The sequence below is a fragment of the Ipomoea triloba genome, chromosome 4, assembly GCF_003576645.1.
Source record: "Ipomoea triloba cultivar NCNSP0323 chromosome 4, ASM357664v1".
Lineage (NCBI taxonomy): Eukaryota > Viridiplantae > Streptophyta > Magnoliopsida > Solanales > Convolvulaceae > Ipomoea > Ipomoea triloba.
The window spans coordinates 8,707,585-8,719,783 of NC_044919.1; the positions used below are offsets into that span (position 1 = coordinate 8,707,585).

General features: G+C 31.6%; 2 protein-coding genes across 3 annotated transcripts; both read right to left on the reverse strand.

Annotated features, from left to right (window-relative positions):
- Positions 1–3,137: 3,137 nt before the first annotated feature.
- LOC116017377 lies at positions 3,138–7,132 on the reverse strand. 2 transcript variants are annotated; one of them, XM_031257955.1, is made up of 3 exons: positions 4,723–7,132; positions 4,126–4,208; positions 3,138–3,478 (listed from the first exon to the last, which is right to left on the reverse strand). In XM_031257955.1, exon 1 carries the CDS (start codon positions 6,966–6,968, stop codon positions 6,102–6,104), a length of 867 nt encoding a protein of 288 aa, XP_031113815.1. In that variant the 5' UTR covers positions 6,969–7,132; the 3' UTR covers positions 3,138–3,478; positions 4,126–4,208; positions 4,723–6,101. The 2 variants fall into 2 exon arrangements, with proteins under 2 accessions (XP_031113815.1, XP_031113816.1); XM_031257956.1 differs by lacking the exon at positions 4,126–4,208.
- A 1,896-nt stretch (positions 7,133–9,028) lies between these two features.
- LOC116015346 (eukaryotic translation initiation factor) lies at positions 9,029–11,338 on the reverse strand. Its single transcript, XM_031255382.1, has 5 exons — positions 11,090–11,338; positions 10,552–10,720; positions 10,333–10,458; positions 9,509–9,574; positions 9,029–9,421 (listed from the first exon to the last, which is right to left on the reverse strand). Exons 1-5 carry the CDS (start codon positions 11,284–11,286, stop codon positions 9,374–9,376), a joined length of 606 nt encoding a protein of 201 aa, XP_031111242.1. The 5' UTR covers positions 11,287–11,338; the 3' UTR covers positions 9,029–9,373.
- Positions 11,339–12,199: the final 861 nt, after the last annotated feature.

Here is a 12,199-nt window from a genome sequence, read left to right on the forward strand (position 1 = left end):
CAATTAGTTTATTTTTATGTTAATTTTTCTTCAGTTATGTTATTAACGTAAATTAATTTGTTTTGGGCTCATAATATTTAAATAATAACTATTATTTTAGATTTGTAATTTTTATAATTCATGGTATTTTATAAAATTTGTTTACAGCATTTGTAGTACAATGCAAAACCTTTAAATTAATGCAATAATGCTTATATTTGTTATTAGTAAAATGTTAAAATCATAATAATTATATATTTTACCTTTAACATTTCTAAACTTTGAAAACCAACATCATTTATGCAGGAAGAAATTTATATATAGTAGTAATAATATTGTAGTTAGTTTTAAAAGTTAGATGAAGTAAATAAATTGACATGCAACAATTTTTTTTTGGGTGAACTTTTGACACGCAACAATAATTCAATATGTATATATGTATTATAGTTATTATTTTCTCTTTTTAGCAATATATATATATATATATATATATATATATATATATATATATATAATTTTAATTTTAAAAATTTTAATTAAAATTCAAAATATAAAACAAATGAAATTAAAAATATCTATAATAAAAAAAATACTAAATTGAATAGAAGATTTCAATTTTATCTTATTAGAATAAATTAAATTTGACATAGCTATTTTGATTTAGAATTTTTTAAATTTTAATAGAGTATATATTTTTCTTTTTTATAAATTCTATTTCCATTAAATTATCATATTATTATTATGTAATGACTTTAAAAAGGATAGAGATCTATATATATATATAATAATATAATAATGGAAAATAGAATTATAAATAACAATGAGATTTATTTTTGTTTTATTTTGAACCGAAGTTTAGTTTTATGCGCATGAAAAGTTTGAAAAAGAATTATTTTAATTGTTGTACGTAATTAGGTCGATTTAATATAATTGTATGTTTATTTAATACATAAAAATAAAAAAAAATCAATATTGGTGTTATTTAAAAGTTTTAATTAGAACTTTATAATGATATATTTTTTATATATATTTATTTGCGAATATAAAATAAAAAAATACGCAAGATTAAAATATTTTGAACCATACCATAATTGAATTGCATGGTATATTATCATGAGAGAAATTTAATTACGTACATTAACATAATATAGTAATATTTTTTTAATAATATAATGTAAATCATATAGTAATTTGATTGTTATTTTTTTAATACTATAATATACATCATATAGTAATTTGATTGTTGGAATTTTACTATAATATACATCATATAGTAATTTGATTGTTGGAATTTTTATTTAATATACATCATATAGTAATTTGATTGTTGGAATTTTTATTTACTTTTGAATATTATCATGAGAGGAATTTAATTACGTACATTAACATAATATAGTAATATTTTTTTTAAATACTATAATATACATCATATAGTAATTTGATTGTTGGAACTCTTTTTTTTAATATTATCATTAGAGGAATTTAATTACGTACATTAACATAATATAGTAATATTTTTTTTGAATACTATAATATACATCATATAGTAATTTGATTGTTGGAACTTTTTTTTAATATTATCATGAGAGGAATTTAATTACGTACATTAACATAATATAATATATTTTTTTGAATACTATAATATACGTCATATAGTAATTTGATTGTTTACGAATATAAAATAAACAAATACGCAAGATTAAAATATTTTGAACCATAATTGAATTGCATGGTATATTATCATGAGAGGAATTTAATAACGTACATTAACATAATATAGTAATATTTTTTGGAATACTATAATATACATCATATAGTAATTTGATTGTTGAATTTTTTTTAATATTATCATTAGAGGAATTTAATTACGTACATTAACATAATATAGTAATATTTTTTTTGAATACTATAATATACATCATATAGTAATCAATAAATAAATAAATAAATAAATAAATAAATAAATAAATAAATATATATATATATATATATATATATATATATATATATATATATATATATATATATATATATATATACATTAAAAATACGCAAGGTTAAACTATTTCGTTTAAGGAATCCATACAGGAATGGAATTGAGTAAAATATTTCATTAATTTCCATGTATAATAAGGAATGGAATCATATTTTGAATATTTTATCAATTTTAGCCATAAATAAGGAATGATAAGGAAAGCTAGAATTTTCTTATAAGGAATCTATACTATTAAGAAAAACAATATCCTCAGTTTTAATTTCCCGCCCAAAACAGACCTATAATATTATGGTTTGCGTAATATTGTAAAATATGGTAATACAATTCCTATCCCTAATACAATTGTAAATTAAAATAGAATTCCTAATAAAATATATTATTGCCTACAATTTGTACCACAATATTGCTAGTAAAATGCCATTTTATGCTTTTTTTTTCCAACAGTTATTTGTCTAGAGAATATCAACGTGTTGAAGGAAGAATATGATATATAGTGAAGGGCAATATCATCTTCACTATATATCATCTTCTTCCTCCAACACAACGCTCTACGGTCAACCAACAATTACTCAACTGATTATCCCATTACTTCCATGTAAATTTTTTCTCTAATATAGTTATACTTACTGAATGTCAAAATATAAGTGTATCTCAAGATCTTGCAATAACTAACCGACAAGTAATTAAATTAATGAATATGATGCAATAATGTAAATTATCTACCTATTGCATTTATACACTTATTTTATAACACTGAATTTTTGTGATATTTGTTGCATACAAGGAAGACTCATACTATAATTGCATTTATACACTTATTCATACTCATATTCGATGTTATAATTTATATAATTGTATATAAATTCAAATATTTCTTAAAATATTATAACAAATTCATTCCGTGCAACGCACGGGTGAAAATACTAGTTATTATATAATATTATGTTGACCGATTTCAAAATTTTTGGACTAAAATGAACGGGAAATCTAGCACTTCTGTTTATATATATATATATATATATATAGATTATTATATAATATTATGTTGACCAATTTCAAAATTTTTGGACTAAAATGAGCGGGAAATCTAGCACTTCTGTTTTAATATATATATATATAGATATAGATGACAAATAAGTAGGGACAGTCAAAGAGCTCTATGGCAATACAAGCATAGCACCAAGAATGCTAGATATTCTTAACTTGCTGTTCTTTGTAGACTACGAGAATTAGTTCCTCTGCATGAGATCAACAGAGTTGTTTTCGAGATCTCAAATCTTACACAGGCCTACCCTTAACCCATTAAGCTAAGGGTCACTGGCATCTCTACACATACAAACCCACAAATGACATTTTTATTTGAGAGGGCATCAACAGAACCGGAGGAGATTATCTGCTCAAACTATATCACTAGGATTCTTTAGAGGATCAGATTGATCAAGTGTTTTCCAGCTTCCACTTGTGTATAACATCTTTTTGTCAGCAAAACAGAACATATATCTCCTGCCGAGGATAACAACATAAGGGCTTCTTGTCAGTTTTCCACATCTATATAGGTTAACGATACAAAAATTCTACCCAAATAACAGCAACATTAAAAGTTTTGTTCGTTCAAGGTCAGGGAAGGGAAGTGGTTGAAAACACGTTTAGAATTCTTTTCAATGATGTAAAAGAACAAAAGAATAAAGTGACTCCAAAGATTCAACAAATGGTCAAGATAATGCTCGAATACATGTGTCCATTTTAGGACAAAAGAAGGCAACTAAGGAAAGTATAGACAGTGACTTTTTTGGGGCATTAAGAACACAAGATGGAGGAAGCACACATGAGATATTTTATGCTTGAAAAAAAACGTGCTCTAGAGATTTTAGATCTCTGTGACTGACCTCTGCTTACTGAATCAAATACCTAAAAAATCATAGAAAAATACCTAAAAGCACAGAATTGTTAAATTATTGAAAAACACAAAAATTTTAGAATGTAGATACATTATGAAGCCAAAGGATAAAGTTACTGAATTACCTATCATTATTGATAGATAACCTCAGATAGAACATAAAATTCCTCGATCCATTCATTACCACACAAGGGAAAGCAATAAATAAGACTAGAAAGAAGTTGGTCTTTCTCCATGACCCACAACTTCTCACCTAAGGCCATAGTAGTAACGAGAAGCAGATGTTAATGATGACAAAATTGTCATGAACCAGCAAGTACCATTTCAACATAAATACTGCATAGACCATGAACAATATCAACATTATATAGTTTATGACACGTCAAAGCAGAATACATTTAATGGAAGATTAATAGTAAAAAGAATTTCATAGTTGATTCAATGGCTGACACCAGCATCAATTCCGTCTCTAGAATTTCTACTTGGTTACTCTCACTCCCAGCTTTCACATTACACAATAGATATGGTAAGGGAAATTTATATGATGCGGAGGCAATCAATCTAAAAACAAAGGATATTCACTTCCTCAAGGTTGTTGAGTTAAATATTGGTTCAATCACGGGAAAAAAAAATTAAGGACTAAGGAAATGGTAAATTTTCAGATTCCACCTTTCAAAGAAAATATGCAGCAGATTGATACAAAACCCATAATAAAGCAATGCTAAGCTACTGGTGTGGTGTGTAGAAATATTCCATACATTATGTAAGGATATACCAAGGTATCAAACTTTAAAAGCAGCTAGTGATAACAAAACTTTAAAAACAAAACCAAAAAACAATTAATTCATACCTGCTGTTGAATGAACTTCTCTCGGCTCTAGATGAAACCTTGAAGTTCAACAAAGGTTTTATGCACGGAATTCCATGACACCTTGGCAAAGTTAAGCTGAGGTTAAATCTAGATTCTCTCTTTCTCCAAAGAAGTTATGCACTGATCCGGCTATGAAAGCAGATGCAGTTAGCCGTCAGCAAAATAAGCACATTAACCGTATGAGCCAGACATGTCAGCAGTGAGTTACCGAACAATTAAAAATAGTGTTACTATTTTAGAGGGACATCTTTCAGTGTCTCTGTCAACTTTAATAAGATAGCGTTCAAAATGTTGACCTCCATTGCCACTGTTTTGCTTCTCCAATGAATATGCAATTGCAGCTATGTTATCGATTGACATACTCACTAATTGTCTTTGAATATGTTCTTTCCAGAGTTGACAAAAACAATCATAGCCATCTCAGTTCGGGAGGTAATTCTGAACCCTTTTATGTCATAAAACTGGCAATCCTATTAGCAACAATTGGGGATCATTTGGTTGATTTGTTTTGAAATATAAAATCAGAATCATGTCTATTGTGGGTGTTTGTTTAAAAAGTTTGGTAAAAATCAATCAGAATGCGAAACAACTGAATCCAATAGATCATTTCTGTCTGAATTGGCGGTTTTTATCTCAGTTTCTTTTCCTTTAAAAAAACTCTTCTTCCATCTCCCCCATAGAATGGCATGGCCACAGAACGGTTTCTTCCAGCCAATCCAAAAAGCTAGAAAAAGATCTAACGAAGTTCTATACTTTTCCTTTTCATTATATGAAAATCAAAATCCTAAATATTACTAAAATAGTTAAACTGCAAATACTGACTTCTACTATGCAATTACAAAGATGAAAGAACATGCCTGAAGAGCACCCCTTGCATGACAGTCTACTATGTGGAAATTGTACAGCCATTAAAATATTAAAAACGGAAGCACAACATGCTGCAAAAGGTAATTAGAGTATGTTTGTGTAAACATATTTTCAAACAATCATTTCTGATGTCTCGCAGCTTGCGAATCTGTAACTGTGACAGCCTGAAAAACTCACTGCAGTATCCCGTGTGTGTTTCAAAGACACATAGATTTAATAAAGTTCAAGAACTTATGATATTCTTTCTAACAAATCATGTTAGCGAGGATCAGCAACAAGAGAAATCAATCACATTGACTGGAAAAAGTAACTCTTTTTTCATTATATTGCATGTCATACAAAGTTGCAAAAGCCAGAAATGTGTGATTATTAAAAAATAAAAATAAAAATAAAAAAAAGGGATAAATCTAAGAGACCTACCTATGGTGAATGAACAAGATGAAAGAAAGTTACCAGTAGTCTATGAAAGTAGGACAAAGAATGAATGCTTCTCATTCTATCTCGAATTCAGAAAGCTGGTGCATCTGCACACCCTCTGGTCTAATTTCAGCTAGCAATGATCCATTAGTCTCTCCAGACCTCAAGTTTCGGTTCCAATTCGCCACTCCAAAAAACAGGAAGCTCAAGATCATGACCAGAATCACATGCCCAACAAACAACAAATTCATCAGTGCCAAACCCCTCAACCTATCCTCCTCAAGTGGACACTTAACATCAGCATTCCCTTTAACCACATCTTCAGTAATTTTCTCACACCCTTTAAACCCAATAGTGTCAGTAAACAATGATAACCCCACTTGCAAAACCCAAGTCCCCTTGAGAACAAGTACAGAGGAAAGCAAAAACTCCCCAAGGAAAGCCGTTGGTCTGATCGCCAAAAACATGCAACAAGCAGCACAAATAAGGGCTAACATACCCAAAACCCCATACAGATCACCACCAAGCCCCACAATTCCTTTCCCATTCATCAAGAACTCAATATAAAATGCAATTCCAGCAAATATGAATAAGAAACCCTCTGGGATACTACAAAGATCAAAACTTTCCTTGGCGATTATGAGGATCATGAGCACCCAGAACAGGAAAATGACTAATGATTGGTTCAACAGTGAGAAGCCGTAAGTGGGGTGCACAGAAAATGCCGAGAAGAGGAACACGAGGGAGAAGGAGGCAAGGGGAAGAACAATGAGGAGAGCGTAGAAATCAATGTTTTTCCATTTGGGGTCAGAGAAATACCAGATTCTTGATCTGAAGAGGGCGGGGTTCTTGAGGTAGAGAGAGGAGGAGCAGAGGAGACGGCGGATTCCCAGTGGGAGAAGGAAGACGAAGGATGTGAAATGGGTGGCTAAAGATACCATTTTCTTGAATTATTCTGAGCTAGGTTTAGGGTTTTGATGGAGGAATTTGGAATTGAAGGCATGAAATGAAGGATTGAATTCATCAATGGTGTGGGGACTATCTTCACAAGTCAAAGCGGGAAGGATTCACGCAGCCATGTACTCATCAATGCCAGGCAATCATAAAAAATAAATAATACGGAGTAACTTGACTCGGACATTCCAACTAAAATAGATTTAAATATACACTGAACTTGATCTCTCTTTTTTTTTTCTTTTTTTTTTTTTTCTAAATGTGTATTTAAATTTGTTTAAACTTAAGACTCTAGTTTTTTTTTTTTTTTTTAAAAAAAAAAAGTTTAAGAAGTTTTATTTTATGTTGATATAATTTGATATCTAAAATATTATATGGAGTAATAAAATAGAGTTTAGTGATATTAGATTATTACCCTTTTGCTTTTCTCATTGTTTTGGGATTAGAGAATCGATGGGGGGAGAGAATGAGCAATTGTTATATCATGCGTCGTCCATACACTAGGGCACATCTTGCATTATGAATCATTATTTGAAAGAGTTAATATTCGATTTGGTTCATCGACTATTATTACTACTTTGGTATTCGACTTTCAAACTTACTCAATTTTATTTTCAATTATGTACTCCGTAATTGTTAATATAAATGGTCATAATCATGAATATTTTTGGTTTGAACAAAGGACTATTACCACACTAACTCTAGCTTCTTTTAATAGTACTCGTTACCACACTAGCTTCTTTTTTTTTTCTTTTTCTTTATTTCAATTTTTAAAAAAGCTAAACAGAGGTGGGTAAGAAGCAATTCATTAGCTAGGCTAAGCTTCCCCTACAATATTAGACATAAGGAATTGTCTTACTCCACTAAGATCCAGATTCTGATTTGCTAAACGTGTTGTACCCAATGTATGTAACTATTGAATCTTTGTAAATATGTCATATAAAACATTCTCCATCCTAATTGATTAACTCCCTTATTATTTAGGTTAAAGTATGAACTTAATTCTAATATTTTCATCTATGTACATTTTTTTAACAATAATTATGAGATCTCTTCACGCTTTTTATTTTTACAAAAGAGAAGACCAAGACAAGTTGTCAATAATTCTCAAATGAGACTTTTCGCCGCACTTATTCCATAAATAAAATCACATATCACTTCTGAATGCATATCTCTAAGGCCCTTCCTATCAGTAGCTTTTACACATTTTTTAAGAGCAAAATTAGTGTTCAGCCTTGAGCGTGAAATGCACTGGCGCGTTAATTCTTCTCTTTTTATCTTTTTTTTTTTTTTTTTTTTTTCAGANTTTTTTTTTTCAGACCTCTCATTTTTTTTTCTTTTTTCTTTTTCTCACTTTTTTCTTTCTCCTTTCTCCTATTTGGCAACCTAAAAATTTTTGTGCTAAAACTTATCTATTGAGGATGGCCTAATAAGCAACTCCACGGTCATTCTTGGAACACCCAACTCATCATCAAGAAGAATTTGTTGAAGGGACACCAGGAGATCATTGATCCTCAAGCATACTAAAGTAAAGCATTCACAAGAAAATTAGATGCTATGTTTTATTCTCTATAAATGCCCACCAGCTTAGTATTCGATTGACATTCTAACTTTACTTTACACATTTTCAATAAATTTAACAAAAGTCTCAAAAAAAAATGCCCTTTCATCAATTCCAATACAAGAACATCTCTTCACCGAGTTGAAAACTTTAAGTAGAACCCAACCCCTCCTCCCTCCTAACTACACTCCCACCTCAACACCCAAGAACCCATTTAACCTCACAAGAGCCCACCACACCCAATTTTTACTTTGCTTACTTCATCCTTATTAAGTTCAATCCAACCCCAACCAAGTTTGGTCCATCAGTAATTTTCAATTTACATCATTAGTGAACAGAATTTGATTAAAAAAATATCAACTCCCCATCTATTCCTTCTCATGTTCTCAACATATATTCCATCCATCAAGAAATTAAAAATGATTTTGCAATCAATGACACAATAAATGCATGCCATAATCCATGTAGAAGTGACTCAATTTCTAATTAGGAAGAAGTAAAAACCAACCAATAACACTTCTCTTTGCAAATTTCGGAAGTAATTTGAAAACAAAAGCTCATGTTTACTATGGAGGATGAATATGAAGATATCTGCAAGGGGAATGGGGGGGTGGGGGGGGTGGTTATTCTGCATCGTGAAACGTTTTGCCAACACACTCAGACTCTAAACCAAACTCGGAAAACAAAAACATCATTACACGAGACATGTTGCAAGTCAAAAAATTTCGAGAAATGTCTACAAATGATAGCTATAAGTGCATGCGCTCTTCAGTTCCTACTCTATAGCAAAATGCCATTGCATCCCTGCTGCTGCATTATGCTGATGTTCGTTCACACACTATAACGGCTCTTAGCTGACCTTTCCCTTTTAGAATCATCCTGCAATGGTCACAAAGGGAAGAATAAGCTAAAAGGCTCATGAGCAAAGCAAGAACAAAGCTCTAGTATAGTTTTGATTGAAATTACATGGAAGCTATAGGATAGCTTATCGGTTACATCAATGACCTCTTTCCACTTCCTCCCAATGCTCATCTGCAATCAAATTAAATTAATTGGCTCCGTTCACAAGCAAAATACAAAGCTACAAAGATTGGGCACGCAATAAGTCTAATTATCACTGCACATGCTACAATCTTTTGAAACAGCAAATCCCCTTAAACGCCAAGAATGTATTTGTATGGCATTCTTTAATTAGCTTATCGTATAGTTATAATCAAATGAAACAAATTACAATAATATTTGTATAAACATTTCCATGCAATGATCATGCCTTAATGGCCTTCTTTCATTAGCTTATATCCTATTTCACCACAAATTTTTCCACAATCCATGTAGCCTACGAAAAGGATTCACATTTTTTCATATACAAATTTGTGCCTGCCCTAAATTTAAACTTAATACATTTTGAATGCCTGCAAAAAGGAGGTGAAAAAATGGTCCCATATACATTCTGGACATCATTTTGGTAATCACCCCTAGGCACCATCAGTCTGTTATCACACAGCTCATAAACCATTTTTCATGTTATATCAACTTCTAAATAATATCAAGACTTGCAAGGATAGAACTCTGCACTCTGAAGGGCAGGATGTGCAATCCTTCCAAAAATAGCAATAAGTCTTTCAGACAAGATTCTCATCAAATATGGAATGCACAGAGGCAGTAGGGCAGCCCCACTGATCAAAATGAAGAACAGAACAGGAAATTTCTTCACAACGAAGTCACAAAAAGAAACAACTAAGTTGCATATAGTTTTGGCATCATAAAAAGATCAGTGGCATAGTATTTACCTGAGCCGCTTCATTGGCTGCATTTTTGGTCCACAAAGAAAGTCTGTCCTGTCTCTGACGCACACTGGCAACCACTCCACATATCTCCTCTGCTTCATCAAATTGCTCCCCAATCAAAGCCATCAGCTATACAATTAAAAAAAAAATAGAATAGTAAAACATTAATGTGTATAATATTAAAATTTAAAGAAGAAAAAATTTCAACCAAGGATATATTACAGTTTCAAGCCACATGGTGTCAAGAGCTGGCTTCCTGCTGATGCCGACAGTCCACTTGCCTCCATTGGCACACTCAGGATCTTCCCATTTTGGCTCAACCCCAGCCTTAAACAAATGAAAATCAGCATTTGCAGGCAATTGGCTGGGCCTAAATATCTGATCATACAAGCTGCAAGAGCAATTCACTAATCAAATTCAAACATAGGCAAATATTTTAGTACAACAACATAACATCATGCTTGCAACAGAAGAACTTCATTATATCCCCTAAGATATTGTAAAACTAGATGAATCTACACTTCTGATATTCTGAGAATAAAAATGATCGTGATTAAATCTTCATCAGACAAATGAAATGGAGGATCTTAGAATTGGCTAATGTGATATATGAGAAAAATGATGTAATGCAGAGAAAATCTTCATCAGACAACGCGAAATAAACTGAACAGATTCAGTGGATAGTGAAAACTAAAAATCGAAATGAAATCCCTAACATAATAAAATTAAGTTAAAGAGATAGAGGATTAAAACGCTATACCACCAGAATTCTTCAACGGTGTCGAAGGTGTAGACCTTACGCATAGAGCTGCCCCAGGCGGCGCCTTGCTTAGGCTTTGACTGATTGTCAAACCAGAACGCCCATTTCCTCTCCAACTTGTGCGGCTGTTTGGACGCCGTCTCGGCCACCGGTGCCGCAGGAGCCTCCGTCAATTCAGCTGCCGTCTCGGTTGCCATTTCGTGCTATAGATCTCTGGTTCCAGAATCACAGAGGTAGTTTTGCAATCGGGGGCTGATGTGTTCCTGGAAGGGTTCATATAGCTGAATACTTCATATTGGGCCTTCCAACTAATGGATCAATGTATTAGGCTCAATAGTGAGTTGGGTCTTACCAATTTTGTCCAGGTTCTCACTTCTGGATTGTTATGCCGTGGACCCAGGTCCACCTTGCAAGGTGGACCTGGGTCTACATTCACATACATTATACTCTACATTCACATACACTACACTGTACATTCACACTTTGTAAACTCTACATTCACACATTACAGGATTATATGTTTAGTAACTATATTACCACTGTTATGCATTCACACATTCAAAACTCTATATTCACAGGTCATGTACTCTATATTAACAACTTAAGAACTCCACATTCACACATTACAAGGCTACAAGTTGCTAGAACTTCTTAACTCTATTACAGATTCACACATGCATAACTCTACATTCACGATTTCTATACTCTACATTCACACTTTGAAACCTTTACATTCACACATTTCTAGGCAACTCTACATTCACACAATCATAAGTCTACATTCACGATTTCTATACTCTACATTCACACATTTTTGGACAACTATAATTCAGCAATGTGTTTACTAAAAAAAAAAAAAAAAAAAAAAAAAAAAAAGAGAGACAAAACGACGTAGTTTTGGACCCAGGTCCACCTTGCAAGGTGGACCTGGGTCCACGGCATAATTTGCCCTCACTTCCCAATCATTATCACACAATATCAAAAAATGTGCATTCAGTATACAAATAATATACTTTTAATATATTAAAAACGTACATTGTATTCAAGAAAAATATACGGAGTATTATTTTGTATAATGTAAATTCAGTACACAAATAATGTATTTTTTAA